The 14,174-nt window shown below is 51.1% G+C and overlaps 1 protein-coding gene across 2 annotated transcripts in view; it reads right to left on the reverse strand.

Annotated features, from left to right (window-relative positions):
• Positions 1-260: 260 nt before the first annotated feature.
• The window catches only part of CPLX2 (complexin 2), a 96,363-nt gene continuing 82,449 nt past the window's right edge, over positions 261-14,174 (reverse strand). The window contains exons 1-4 of one of the 2 annotated variants that reach the window (XM_004371175.2): positions 10,128-10,296; positions 1,848-1,966; positions 1,543-1,718; positions 426-638 (exon numbers count right to left, since the gene is read on the reverse strand). In XM_004371175.2, coding sequence (XP_004371232.1) covers positions 441-638; positions 1,543-1,718; positions 1,848-1,878 — 405 coding nt within the window. In that variant the 5' untranslated portion in view covers positions 1,879-1,966; positions 10,128-10,296 and the 3' untranslated portion in view covers positions 426-440. Of the gene's footprint in view, positions 639-1,542; positions 1,719-1,847; positions 1,967-10,127; positions 10,297-14,174 lie in introns of those variants that run through there. The other variant, XM_004371176.1, reaches the window with a different exon arrangement.

A 14,174-nucleotide genomic window follows, 5' to 3' on the forward strand; every position in this document is an offset into this window, starting at 1 on the left:
TGGAGGCCTACTGGGGGTCAGAGGCCAAAGGTCAGCATGCTGGGCAGGGTTGGAATGTGTCATTACTTTGGCTGGCTGGGGACAATGGTCCTCCTGGCAGTGGGGAGCACGAAGGAATGTGGGGGGGTTTACCACACCAGCATAGACCCTGGGCCTACTGAAGGGGCCCCCAGTGTCTTCAGGCCTGGGTTCCGTACCCCCCTGCTGGGGAAAAAGCTGTCTTCCCTTTCTCAAGCTACTTGGGAGTAGGGTGGGGCCACATACACTGGGATGAAGACGGTTGGAGGGAGTGCTGAAGGGGAGAAGCCCCTGGCCAGGGAAGGGGGGCAGAGGCCAACTGAGGTTTTCCCCTTCAGCACTGAGACTGAACTGAATAAAAAAGAAAAGAAAGAACGCCAACAAAAAGTAACAAGTGGAAGGGGACGGGGACAGGCGGCCGGTCACTTCTTGAACATGTCCTGCAGTGGCCCGGGCAGGTATTTGAGCACCGTGTCCAGGATGCTCTCCTCCTCCTCCTCGTCTTCGTCTCCGCAGCCCGCAGGGATGGCTTTCTTGGGCCGGGTCAGGCTCCCCTCACATGGCTGCTCCAGGGCCGCCTTCTCCTCAGCCTCCTTCTCCTCCTTCTTCTTCAGCCCGTACTGGAGAGGGAGGGAGAGAGACCCGGCATGAACAGAGCCATGCAAACTCATAAACCACCCCCTGAGCCTCAGTTTCCTCATCTATAAAATGGGGACAAGGACGCCTTCCTTTTGGAATTGTGCCTCATCTTTAGTAGGTGCTCAGTAATCGAGACACCGTGTGTGGGGTTTCCTCTAAAATTCCTACACGCCCGTGGTAACTTATCTGCTATTTCAAAATCCCCAAAGATCTGAACACTGAAAGTTTTCCTGTATGTTTGGAGGCAAGTTTTAGCGGCAAAACCTGCCCAGAACTGATGGGAGAATATCCTACTGCAGTGGTGTGACCAGACACACACTGAACTGTTTGGTTACAGAGTGCAGCCCCGCCGGGAGTGATATGTAACAGTAACAGTTGCTCAGCGCACTCTGGTATTTTTCTAAAATTCCTAAATTCTGAATTCCCAGCTACTGGGCCCCAAGCATTTCCGTATGAGACTGTGGACCTGTGGCAGCAAACATTATCCGGCATTTACTAGTGTATGCTCTTGGTTTAATCCCTATAACGATCCTTTGGTTTGTGCTCGACTGCTGCAGGCTGGTGGTTTGAACCCACCCAGTGGTACCGCAAAAGAAAAGGCCTGATGATCTGTTTCCGTTAAGATTACAGCCAAGAAAACCCCAGGGTGCCCTTCTACTCTGTAACACGTGTGCTCGCCATGAGTCCGAATTGACTGGACAGCAGCTAACAACAACAACAATCCACCGAGGGAGGTGTTCCTGTGATACCCACTTTTCTGATGCGAAGAGTGAGGCTCAGACGAGCTAGGTTTTAAGGTGAGAACTGGGATTCAGAGCAGCCTGGGCTGGGATTTTGGGGGCGGATGCGTTTGACCTCTCATACCCGGTGCCTCCGCTTGCTGACCTTGTCTCTGATCTGCTGCCGGACCTTCTCGCGCTCCGCCTCCATGCGCGCGTGCTTGGCCTTGCGCTCCTCCTCCTGCTGCCTTAGCGCCTCCTGCCGTTCCTCCTCCTTCTTCTGCGCATCCGGGTCCTTCTCCTCCTCTCCCCCTAGCATCTTCCCCATGTCCTTCGTGGCCCCTGCAGAGGTAGGGTGGAAGGGGAGAGGGCAAGATTAGCCTGGTGGCAGGAGCTCAGAAGGGGGTAGAGGGCCAGGGAGCCCTGAGATCCCCTCCCCCTTGGGTGGGGACCGGAGGGTGCGGGCCTCACCTCCGAGGGCCTGCTTCATGACGAAGTCCATGCCGCTGCTTCCGATTATTGTGCTCTAGCCCACGGCTGAATTCGCATGCAGCGCTCTCTGCAGGCGTGGCTCTGGGAGATGTGCCAACCTGCAAAAGAGGAGTTGGGAGATGGGAGAGGCCTCTGGGCGGGCAGGGCTGTGGAGTTAGGCAGACAGAGACCTTATCCTGGTTCGGGACCAGGGGACCATCAGTCTGAGGCCGAGACCCCATGCCCTGGTACCCAGGGGAAAGGCAAAGGGCTATTTACTGAGCACTTGTTATGTGCCTTGGGTCCCTGGGTGGAGCAAAGGGTTTGTGGTCGGCTAGTAACTGGAAGATTGGCAGTTTGAACTCACAGCAGCATCACGGAAGAAAGGCCTGGCAATCTACTTCCATAAAAATTACAACCAAGAAAACCCTGTGGAGCAGTTCTCCTCTAACACGAGTCAGAATCAACTCGACTGGCAACAAGTTTGTTTTGTTTTATTTTTTGTTGTGTCAGACACTATGTGCTGCCAAACAGCTTCTACTGTCTAGTTTAAAGTCTTCATCTTAACCGTATTCTAATTTGATTGAAGCCAGGAGTATTGGAAAGAGCCTGGGATTTGGAGCTAGGCAGAGCCGGGCTCTAATACCACCCTAATTCCTTATTTGCAACGTGACCTTCAGCAAGTTACTTCACTTCCCCCGAGCCCCAGTTTCCTCCTCTATAAAACAGAAATGACAGTGCCTCTATTCCCAGGGCTACTGCAAAGATTGGAGAGAATTCCAGCCTTGGTCTTCGATAGCCACTGGATCCATCCAAAGACCATCACGTGCTTAGGGCCCCAGCAAGTCAGAGGCGTGAAAAAATAAGAACATCCAGCTTTGGTGAACATATCCAGACCTTTGAAATTAGACCAATGGAGACAAATTATTTTTATCGCAGCATACATGAAAGTTTTGTGTTTTATGTCTTAATATTTATTTTTATTTTGGATTACACACGGGGTGTTAGAGGCATTCTAATCTTTTCGGGGCTTAGGGCTTTGAAAATACCTAGCTAATGTTAGACGCTCAGCTAATGTTAGTCCTCCTTTCCCTCTCCCTAAATCACCAACTTTTTATTATAGTTTTTATTGTTATTTTTTTTTGCCCCAGAAGAATTTCTCCAGATAAAATCTCAACAGGAATTTAATATGCAAAATATGTAAAAGTGGAACTATTCCAATGGTTATGGTAGCAGGGAGGGGTGGAGGGTCTGGAATCTCTACCTTTGGCCTCCTTCTTCCCATGCTCCCCCTACACCCCAGAGGATTTGAACCCTGGTGCTCTAACTCTTACAGGTCTTTATATTTTAACCATTTGGTTGCACTGTTTCTTTAATGGGCAACCAAAAACCCAAACCAAACCCACTCCCCTCAAGTCGATTCCAACTCATAGTGACCCTATAGGACAGAGTAGAACTGCCCCATAGGGTTTCCAAGGCTGTACATCTTTACAGAAGCAGACTGCCACATCTTTCTCCTGCAGAGCGGCTGGTGGGTTTGAACCCCTGACCTTTGGGTTAGCAGCTGAGTACTTTAACCACTGTGCCACCAAACCTGTTGCCGTTGAGTTGATTCCGACTCGTATAGTGACCCTGTAGGACCGAGTAGCACTGTCCCATACGGTTTCCAAGGAGTGGCTGGTGGATTCAAACTGCCGACCTTTTGGTTAGCAGCCAAGCTCTTAACCACTGCACCACCAGGGCTCCTTTAATGGACAAAGCCACCACAGATACCTTTCTGGGTGTGAATAGGAATATCCATGAGCTATCCAAAAAGTGCTGTAAGTTAATGGTCAGCTGAGGCCAGGCCTACTCCCCAAGGCCTTTCATCCCAAAGAGCCTTGGGGTCTTTGTCACTTGCTAGAAGGAACAAAAAATCCATGGGTGTGTGCTTGACTACTACCCTAAAGGTTGGGGATTTGAACTCACCCAGCGGTGCTATGGAAGAAAGGCCTGGCAATATGCTTCCATAAAGATTATAGCCAAGAAAACCTTATGGAGCAGTTCTAGTCTGCAGCACATGGGGTCACCATGAGTTAGAATCAACTTGATGATTTTCGGTTTTAGGAAGAACAAGGGATTTTTGGGAAATGGCAGAGAAGCCAGGCCGGATATTACAACCAGGTTGAGTTCAGGGTTGCTGGCTGTTCATTGATGATGCATTTTCCTCATTTCTTTCAAAATGAGAAAACATATTGGCAGACTGAGATCTTTCTTTAAAATGGTGTTCAAGAGCTTATTTAAGGACTTCTATCTGATCAGATCACCTGACAGGTAGTGGGGGAAAAAAAAAAATCCTTGCAGGCTTTGGCATCAGACACACCTGGTTCGAAATCCTGGTACCAGTGCTTACTGGCTACATGTTCCCTTCAAAATGGAGGAGTGTTAAGGCTACCCTTGTACCCTTGTGAAGGAGAAGAAAAGATACTGATCAAGTGCCTGGTGTGTAGGAGGCACTCACAAAATGTTAGCCATCGCTGAATGCATATTTATGGGCACAAACCAAAAAGGAATAAGGCTTTCCAGGAAATGCAAGAGAACCCAACATGACCCAGAATTGTGAGCTTGAAGTTTGCTCAGCTCTGTCAATCTGATGTTTTCATTTGATTGAAGACATTGTGAAAAGACTGCATTTCTAAGAACAGGAAAGGAACCATTTAATAATCAAATCATTTCAGGAACCATTGAGTTCCTACTCTGTGTTTACATGGAGCTCAAGGAATTCCAGGTGGTGGTGGAGGGCGTAGGACTCTAATTTGAGATGCTTCAAATTGGTCGACAGGACACCTGGGCTTTCATTCCAGCCCCACCCCTAACTCGCTAGGTGACTCTGGCAGTTCTCTCGCCTGGACCAGATGGTCTTTTAGACCCTTTCCAGTGCTAATGCTTGAGGAATCCTGCAGCAGCTGAACTGTTGACCCCCCCACTGTATCCTTAAGTCCCTCTCCTCCCTTGGTTCTGCTACTCAGTCCTTTCCTCTCCCCCCATCTTCAGCTGCTCTACCTTCCTTCTTTCTCTTTCTCTCTGTTTCCTTTGCTGGCTCTTCTTTTTCCTCCTCTTTCTCAAATAGGCTTGTTCCCCAGGACTCTGACCTTAGCTCCTGTCCCTGACCCTTTTTCCTCTCCAACTTTTCTCTGGGGAAGCTCATCCATCCCAGGGGCTTTACTGACCACCTGCGCAGATGACACCCAGACCTCTCTTCTGGGATCCAGACCCCTATAATCATTCATTCATTCATCAACTATTAGTTGAGCACCTACTGTGTGCCAGGCAATGTATTATGCACTGGGGATATAACAGTGAACAAGACAGATAAAATTCTGCCCTCATGCAGATTACATTCTGGTGTGTGTATATGTGTAGGGAAATAGGCAATAAATAAGTCAATAAATACATTATAGGAGCCCTGGTGGTACAGTGGTTAAAGTGATTGACTGCTAACTAAAAGGTTGGTGGTTCGAAACCATCAGTGGCTCTGTGGGAGAAAGATGTGGCAGTCTACTTCTGTAGAGATTACAGCCTTGGAAACTCTATGCAGTCGCTGTCAGTCGGAATCGACTCGACGGCAGTGGGTAGTAAATACAGTCACCTTCCTCCTGGACACCTGCCCCTGCGTGTCCCATGGGTGCCTCTCAAACTCAACATGTCGTCTGTCACCAAACCATCTCTTTCTCCAGACTCCTCTGCTTTCATGCATTCATTCAGCAAATACTCATTTCACCCTCCTCCCCTCTAGTACTCAAGGGCTGAATCTATTTGATGCTCGAAGTTTTCTCATGCTAGGTGGCTTGTCCTCTTAACCTGCTGGAATTTTTTAGCTGAGCTTCTTGGGTCCACCCTAAAGTCCTGCTGTGCAATTGCAGCATGGTCCTCTCAGCCGCTAAGCAATCTCTCCATCCACCCGTCCAGACTCCCCTAACCAATCCCCACTTTCTCAAGGTCCAACCTCCTCCAACCCATCACTCTCAGCAGGTGACTTCCCTCCCACTCCAGGTGGTGCAATGGAAGGGGTATGGGCTCTGGGGTCAGGCACACCTGACTTGGCTCCCAAATCTGCCACTTTTTTGGCTGTGGGATGGTGAGTAATTGACTTTACCTTTCTGAATCTCTGGTTACTTTATAAACTGAGGATTCTAACACTACTTTGAAAGATGAGAACTAATCTATGGAATATGTTGAGTACATGATGGGTGCTCAGGAAATGGTGGCTATTATTATCAAAATGAGTAGTGCCAGCTAATGTGAGCTCCTGTAACCTCCTCTCCTCCTGGTTACTGAGGAAGGCATTTCCCTCCTTCCGGCTGGAGCCAGTCTATGTGCCATCTCTCCTTACACCTCCTTCTTGATCCATTCATCGCTCCCTGGTCCTCACATCTTCTGCCTCTTTTCCGCACGTCCATTTTAGCCTCTCCCTTCTGCACATCCTGCCCTGGGCCCTGCCTTTCCCTTAATCTCTGCCCTCTAAGTCGTGATGGAGGGGGTCTCCACTTCCTCCGCCCCCAGCCAAGCCCTACCGCTCTGGGATCTGCCTGCTGCCCCTGCCTGGCCACTGAAACTGCCCTAGCAAGGCCGCCCGAGGTCTAAACGCGAGACCCTGCGGTGTGCGCACAGCCCTTCTCCTCCTCCTCCATCTCTTGGCAACGTTAGATGCTGCCAATGACACACCCGCTCCCCATTTTTTTCAGCCTTCTTCTTGCATCTCCTCTTGAATTCCACGACACAGCACTCTTGCGGTCTTCATTCTGCTTCTCAGACATGTTTTCTCTCTCCCGTTTAGCTGGCTCTGTTCCTTTCCTTTGAAATGTACATGTTCCCCAAATAGTCTCTCCCCAGCTCCCCCTCCCCCTCCTCTCCCCTCCTCCATTGCCTCCCTTGGGAATCTCATCTACCCCTATTGGTTTGGTGCCCTTTAGCCACAGATCTCTCTCTCCCAACCTGCACATTAAACATTTTTTCATTAGTTTTATTTTGATCTTTTTCAAATCTTCCCCGTCATATTTGACAGTGTTTCATTCCTTATTTTTTCAATAACATGTATCTCTTTAACCATTTTACCTACTTATTGTATATTATATATCTGGCAATTCTAATATCTGGAATTCGAGGGGAAGTGAACTAAATCTGCAAAACTACAAACTTGATGCTGGGTGTTGTCACATGGATCATCTCAAATCCAATCTGTCCAAAGAGCAGTCTCATCCTTGCCTCCCACACAAGCATCTTTTCCTCCAGTGTGCCTTGAAAGCCAATTATCTCAACTCAAAACTCCAGAGCCAGTGAATTCTTCATTCATTCATTCACTCATTCACTCACTCTGCACATAGACTCTGAATACCTACTCTGTGCCAGGCACTGTCTGGGTGCTGGGTCTGTGACAGGGAACAAGGGAGTCCCAGCACCTGTTCTCAGAACGTTCAGTCCATTTGGGAGACAGACACTGCACATAAGGGATTGGCAAGTTACAATTGAGAGGAGCGTACTGGGGGAGAAGTCTGGAGATGGTAGCTTAACAATAATTCCTGCATCCACACCTTCCTCTCCTATTGCTGCTAATGCCTTGGTCCAGGGCCTCAAGATTCTGGCTTTGTGTAAACCTCTAACTGTCTCTCCCCCAGCTCTCATCCATCCTTTACACGGCCGTCCGATTAATCTGCCTAAAGGACAGATCCGCTCATGCAAACACCTTGTATGGCTCCCCATGGCCTTGTTAAACGACCAGAGTCCTTGCGCTGACCTTCAGTCCTGCACTTATCCCCCAGCCCGTGGCTCTGCTTCAGCTAAACCCCACCACACATTCTTGCCAAACACCCCTAGGCATCTTTTCATGCTGTTCTTACCCCTTAACCCCATCTCTGCCAGTTCAAATCCTGGGTCCACCACTTACTAAGTGATCTTGAGCAAGTGACTTTAATCTTTTTTCATCTTGAAAACGGAAACAGTAACACCTATGTCCAAGGCTTTTTGTGAGAACTGAATAAGGTAATGCAAATAAAGTGCTCAGCCCAGCATTTCGCACATAGTAGGTGCTTGATGTTGTTGTTGTTTGCCATCTAGTTGATTCTGACTCATGACAACCCCATGTGACAGAGTAGAACTGCCTCATAGGGTTTTCTAGGCTGTAATCTTTACAGGAGCAGATAACCAGGTCTTTGTCCTGCAGAGTGGCTGGGTGGATTTGAATGGCCAACCTTTTGGTTAGCAGTCGAGCACTTAACCATTGTGCCACCAGGGCTCCTTGGGTGCTTGATACATATTAGCTATCACCATCAGCAGCAGCAGCAGTAGCAGCATTAATTTTTCTCAAACTTCACTCCCTCCCTGAAATTTTCACAATCTCCTCACTAGATGTGGTGATGTCTTTCTCCTCTGAGACCCCTGGGTACTTTCTATGGCAGCCTTGCCTGCCTCCAGCTTGTACACTATCCGTCCAGCTATGTGCCTTTCTCTTCCACCTCTGAGCTCCTCTGAGGGCGGGACTTGTATCTTGTTCATTTCTCCTGTCCCCAAGTCCACTACCTCTCCTGGTACATGGTAGATCCTCAGGCATATTTGCCAGATTGACTTTTACTGTTGTGTGCCAGTGAGTGTGTGAGAGTATACAGGTTCAAAATACGAATCTGAGCATCTAACTCTGAATTCCGACATCGTGTGAGTCTGTGTGAGCGTGTGTGCAGGCTTGTGTGTAGAGATTTTGCCGTATGCCTGTAGGAGTGCTGAGGTCCCGCAGGTGGCGTGCAGTTGAGGATTTTGGCCAGGCCGCCAGGAGGAGCTCCTCAGCAGTTCTGCAGGAAACCTCCGTCCATCCCAGCGCGGGAAGGGTGGTGATGGTGGGGGGTGGGGGGAGGTATGTTGGACTGGGGGAGGGGAGATAGCGGGGTGGGGGGAGGGGGCGCTAGTGCCGCAGCACCAGGTTTCCGCGCCACCCGCGCGCCCGAGATTTCAACTCGGGTCTTCAGCTTCCCCTCCCGACTCACTCCCAGGCCGTCCCATTTCGAAGGCAACGGAGACACCTCCGCCGGCTCTGCAGTCTGAGCCCCAGGCGGCCTTCGGGACTGGGCCCCGCCATCTGACAAGCAGATTCAGGCACCTGCAGTGTTTGTCCTTGTGGCTGTTTTTCTGTTTTTATGGCTCAAGTCCGGGCTATATTCACCGCAACTCAATTACAACACTCATTTGCTTTTTCCACTGGACCCTACCCGGATAGCGGCGGCGTAGGCAGGGCACGTCCCTCTACCCCCTCCCAAGCCTCCCGCCCCGGGAAGGTAGAAACACCGGGGGAGGGGAAAGGGCGGGGGTAGGTGAGTGGGAGGCGGTGGGGAACCGCTCCGGCTGTAAAAGCAGAAGAAGGGGGGGCTTCCCGTACCCCGGCCAGAAGAGGGGACAGGAACCCAGCGCCCCTCTCCCGGACCCCCGCAGAGTCCAATACATCGAGCAGCTCTGCCCTGGAGCTCCCGACTGGCCACTGAGAGCTCCCCTTCCCGAAACACTCATAGTTCCAATCCCAAAACCCGACCTGATCTCAAAGTTTGAAAGGGAGGGGGCAGAGAGTGGCTGGTGGCGGGGAGCAATGTGGAGACCTGGACGTTCCTTCTGACCCCAGGCAGCGGACTTGTGTTGCCAAACCTTGGCTTCTCTGGGAAGGAGGACAAATAGTCCCCTTGGCCCCCACCCCACCGACGCTAAGGTTTAGGTTCTCCTCCCCACCACCTTCGGTCTGTCGGCCTCCCAGCCGCCGCGCTCTGACTCACTCCGGGGTCCGAACTGCACCTCTCGCGGGCGGCTCCCTGCTCTGGGCTACGCGGTCCCCGGCGGGCTCCGGGCTAGCAATGGCCCAAAGTAGATCGACGTTCCCCTACCCCCACCCGCGAGCTCGAAGTTGTTCTCTAGGCTCAGACTCGAGTCTCCTGCCGCCCGCGGGGCGGTCCCGGCTCCCCGGAGGCTAGGCTGCTCCAGGCTTTTGCCCGAGGCTGCTTGGCTCTGGGGCCCTCGCCTTCTTCCCAGTTTCGCTTTCTTTGCTCCCCTCCGCTTGCTCAGTTCCTCCTCGTGCGAGCTGTCCTTTCAGCACCACGAGAGCGCGCGGCACCCCGCCGCTGCCGCGCAGCCCCCCGTTCCGGAGCCCAAGCAGTCCTAGGGAGCAGTCCCCCAGAAAACTCCCGGGCTGCCCTGCGGCCTCGAGGTGAGAGCCGGGACCCTGTTGCCCACAGCCCGGCTCCGCCCTCCCGGCCCTCGGCCAGCACCGACCTGGCGGTCCCCGCAACCGTCTGGTCTGAGCCACTGCAGGACTCCGGCCCGACCCAGCGAGGCCGTTCCTTCCGCTGTTCCAGCTCCTGCCACCGCCTCGTGTAGCTCCGCCAGGCAAGCTGGGGCCGCGGCTACTGCCGCGGGCGGCTGCCGAAGGCGCCCTCCAATCACGCCCCTCAGCCGGGCCCTGACGTGCTACTGCTCCCCTTCCAGATGGGAAATTCAAATCTCTCTCTCTCGCTCACTCTCTCTCTCTCCTTTCTTCCTTCCTCCCTCCCTCTCCCTCTCTGTTTCCCCCTCTCCCTTTCCCACTCTCCCTCCCTCCCTTTTCACTTTCCACTCCCTCCTCCTTTGCCATCGCTCTCGCCCTCCTCCTTTCAGATATACCCTCGTAATCCTCCTGCAGCCGCGTCTTCCTGGCCACGTCCCAGGGCCGTAAGCTTGTTGCTTCAACTTGCTGAGAGGCAGCGGGGAGCAGGGGATGGAAGAAAGGTTCTTTACAGCAGTACTCAAAGGTCACCTCCTCAGGAAGGCCCTTCTTGATTACTTCAGGCAGAACTGGTCACACACTCCTCTGGGGTAGACACACCCCGGTTCCATCTGCTTGTCTCTTGCCTGTGAGCTCCTCCAAGATGGGACCATGGCCAGATCATCTTTGCATCCCCTCAGTATGGTGCCTGGCCATGTGGGCACTCAGGAAGCTTTGATGGATCACTGTGGATGCAGCCCCTATGGGGGGGGGGCGGTCAGGAACCCACCCAGCCATGTGCACCCAGAGGGAGAAAATTGCTGCCAAATTGCAGTGGAAACTGAGGCAAGTCATTCACCAGTCCCTCTAGATTTGATGTCTTGTGAAGAATGAGGAATCCCTTTGGCAAAGTTTATTCTAAAAGGTCATTTCTTTTCCTCCTACGCCCAGAGAATAAAAGTGACCTCCAGGAGGCAGGGCAACACCTCCCTCCAACCCCAGTTTTTCCTCCTCCTCTCACACTCTTTTTTTTTTTTGGTACTCCTTGCTAATGAGCCTCTCCATCCTGCCTGACATCCTTTGGTTCTAAAATGCTTCCTTTAATCCAGCCTGATATGTAGGAAAATGGCTTCAGAGGGGAGGGGCCTTGCACCAGGCCTTTGAAAGATTTGCAGGAGTTTATGCATCAGTCAGGGTTATGTCAGAGTGGAGATGACTTGTGCTTTGTAAGGGGGTGGCTTCCTTCCAAGAAAGGAACAGCAAGAGCTGCAGGACGGCAGGACCTGGGAGAGGAAGGGGGTAGGTTTTTGTTCTAATAAAGGGGACTGTTCCTTTACACATGGTCACAGCAAAAGGCCTCAAAGTGGGGCCCCCCAAAAAGTCAGAGGCCATTGGTGGTTCTGCCCTCCTCACCTGGTGGACTCAGCTTCCTCACCTTCTGAATTTTGTCTCTCTTCTGTCCTTACAGGCTGTGGGGCTTTATACAGGGAAGACCCTTCCTTTATGACTGGGGTCTTTGTTAAGCCCTGTGTTGGGCCATCAACATGCTCATTAAAAATTTTTTTTCCCTTTCCTTAGGCAGACACTAAAGGGAGGGGGTGAGGGAAGGTTGTTTGATTCTAGTGACTTAGACTTGTCACTAGTGCCTGAGGGCAGCTCTGGGCAGGGAGATCTGACATTTTGTCATTTCAAGAACCACAGTCCTCCTCTCTACCTCCTCTCTCCCTGTTCTCTGAGAACAGAGGCTCAGTGAATGGGACCTGGCTGGCAGCACTTTAGTTATGATTGGGGTTTTTCCACAACTGGCATTGTTTTGGATGTGGATGTTGATCAAGCTGGGCTAAAAACCAAACTTTGCCTTGAGAAAAATACTGAGCTCAGTTCTGTGCACTAGACTTTAAGATGGACTTAGACAAGCAAGAGCATGTTTAGAAGAAAGGAGGGTGGTTTGATGGGGGGCATATGAGAATCAGCTCAAATGAGGGAAGGTTGAAGGATTTGGGGATGTTCACCTGGAGGAGAGGACACTGAGGAGACATTAGGCCTTGAAGGGCTGATAAATCTTGCTCTATTTGTAATTCCTGCACTTAGCATGGCCCCTAGCAAAGTAAGTGCCGAGGGAATACTTGTTGAATGAATATGATCATCTCAAGGAAATACGAGTACTGTTCTTTTTACCATTGCTGAAGACAGAATTAGGGCAATGAGGGAAAGGTAAAGGGAGGCAGATATAAGCTCTATGCAAGAAAGAACCTTCTGTTAAAATTGGTGCTGTCCAGCCATACCATGAACTGCTTCACCTGAAGTTGTGAGATTCCTTCCCGGGAAGGTTGGCTAGGAGGATGACCAGGTGACATCTAAATCTCCTTTTGAACCCATGCTTCCATGAGTCTATAAAAAATTGTGTGGGTGACAGGAATCATGTCTAGCTGCAGAAAATCTTACTGGTGAGTAGAAGATGGACAGACAGCTCAGGTCAAATTTTGGTGACTTCATCTTATTGGATGATGAAGGGTACATTATGAGACTTTGTCAGTTGATTCTTCCCACTGAAGAAAGGCGGTGGAGAGATGAGTACTTGCTCCCTCTTCAGTGTTACCAGCCTGGACATTGCTCCCAAATACTCTATTAGTACTGCAGAAAAGTTGCTAAATATTCTAAGTATTTCCTAATGATCAGAATACTACAAATCCTAGCAAACAGCCAAGCTTCCATTATGTCTAGTATGCTAATGTGGGTGATTTATAGAAAATACATGCTCTCATTTAGTTCGCATGAGGCCCTGTTTCAAAGATGGGCAAGCTGAGGACCAGTGAGCCTTAGGAAGAACCAGGATCCAGTCCAGCGCTGCCTGACACTCTGCTTTGTGGTCCTTCCACCATGCTGGGCTGCTTCTCATCTGACACATCCTACAGCCTATGGAAATGTGACTTTTGCTCTGCAGATATTTTTTTACACTGACATTTATAGTCTTCCCTGTTCTCCAGTGTGTCACTAAAAAGAAAAAAACCTGCCGCAAATTCACACCCAGATCAGGGTCCTCATGTCATGTAGGCTGTCAGCGTTTCCTTCATTTCCTGCATTCCCAATCCAGCCCACTGCAAGTGAGCGTGAGTGAGTGTGAGCACAGACAGGCCCAGCCTCGGGTCCTCGCTGAGCCTGCTCTGTAGACAGCTTCTAAGAGTCACCTGGTAAAATATAATGTGGTTCTGCTTAAGGTGTCTTCCGGGCCGCTGCTGAGTTTCCACGTTTATTTATGAGCCCTGTGGGCTGGGGGAGGGGGCTGGATTTGAACAGATTTTTAAAATGATACATGCCTTGAATGTTCAGTAGGAGGCCAATCAACAGAGCTAATGACGGTCCTTTGTGTGAGGCTCAAGGAACAAAGCGTGAGGAATGACAACTGTCACAGACTATAAATGCAGTGATCAGTGAGAATGGCTCACATAGGGCGCTTGTCCAAGGATCAGCCCGTTTCTTCCCTGCGATGGCCTCAATCCAAAGGGCACTCTGGGTGCCAGGCAGGAGAGGAGGAGGCATCTAGCAGGGGCCGGGCACCAACCTTGATCTGAGGCTTGCTGGCTGGGCCTCACCTCAGCTGGGGCTTAGGCTGGTGGGTGCCGGGAGACAGCTGACTCCACATCCTGCCATTCTAGCTTGAGCCTGGAGGGGCAGAGTTGGTCTTGGTTTGAGCGGGTGGCTGAGTGCCAGAGGCAGAAACAGAACTGTGGGGGTGGTGCTCGGAGAAGGGCCCTGGGCCACCTTGCTCATCTGATGAGTGCCTCCGCTCTTGTCACCAGTGATGGCCAGGGTGCCCATGTCTGTGACTCACTGTCAGGGTGGGATGTGAGGGTCCCAGTCTGTCGCCTTCAACATGGAACCACGCAGTGGGAAGGCAAACCTATCACTATGCAATGGCGCACTTGTGTGTGTGTTCACTGGTGTGTAACAGCATTCAGGTGGAGGATACCCCTGCTTATGTGTCATTGTCACCGTGCAGTAGGACACGTGTGGATCCATCACCATGTGACTTCCAGTGTGTAGTGCTGTGGCACTCCCTGTGTGAATTGGTCCCCGTA

The sequence above is a fragment of the Trichechus manatus genome, unplaced genomic scaffold (assembly GCF_000243295.1).
Source record: "Trichechus manatus latirostris isolate Lorelei unplaced genomic scaffold, TriManLat1.0 scaffold00011, whole genome shotgun sequence".
In the NCBI taxonomy this organism is placed as follows: Eukaryota; Metazoa; Chordata; class Mammalia; order Sirenia; family Trichechidae; genus Trichechus; species Trichechus manatus.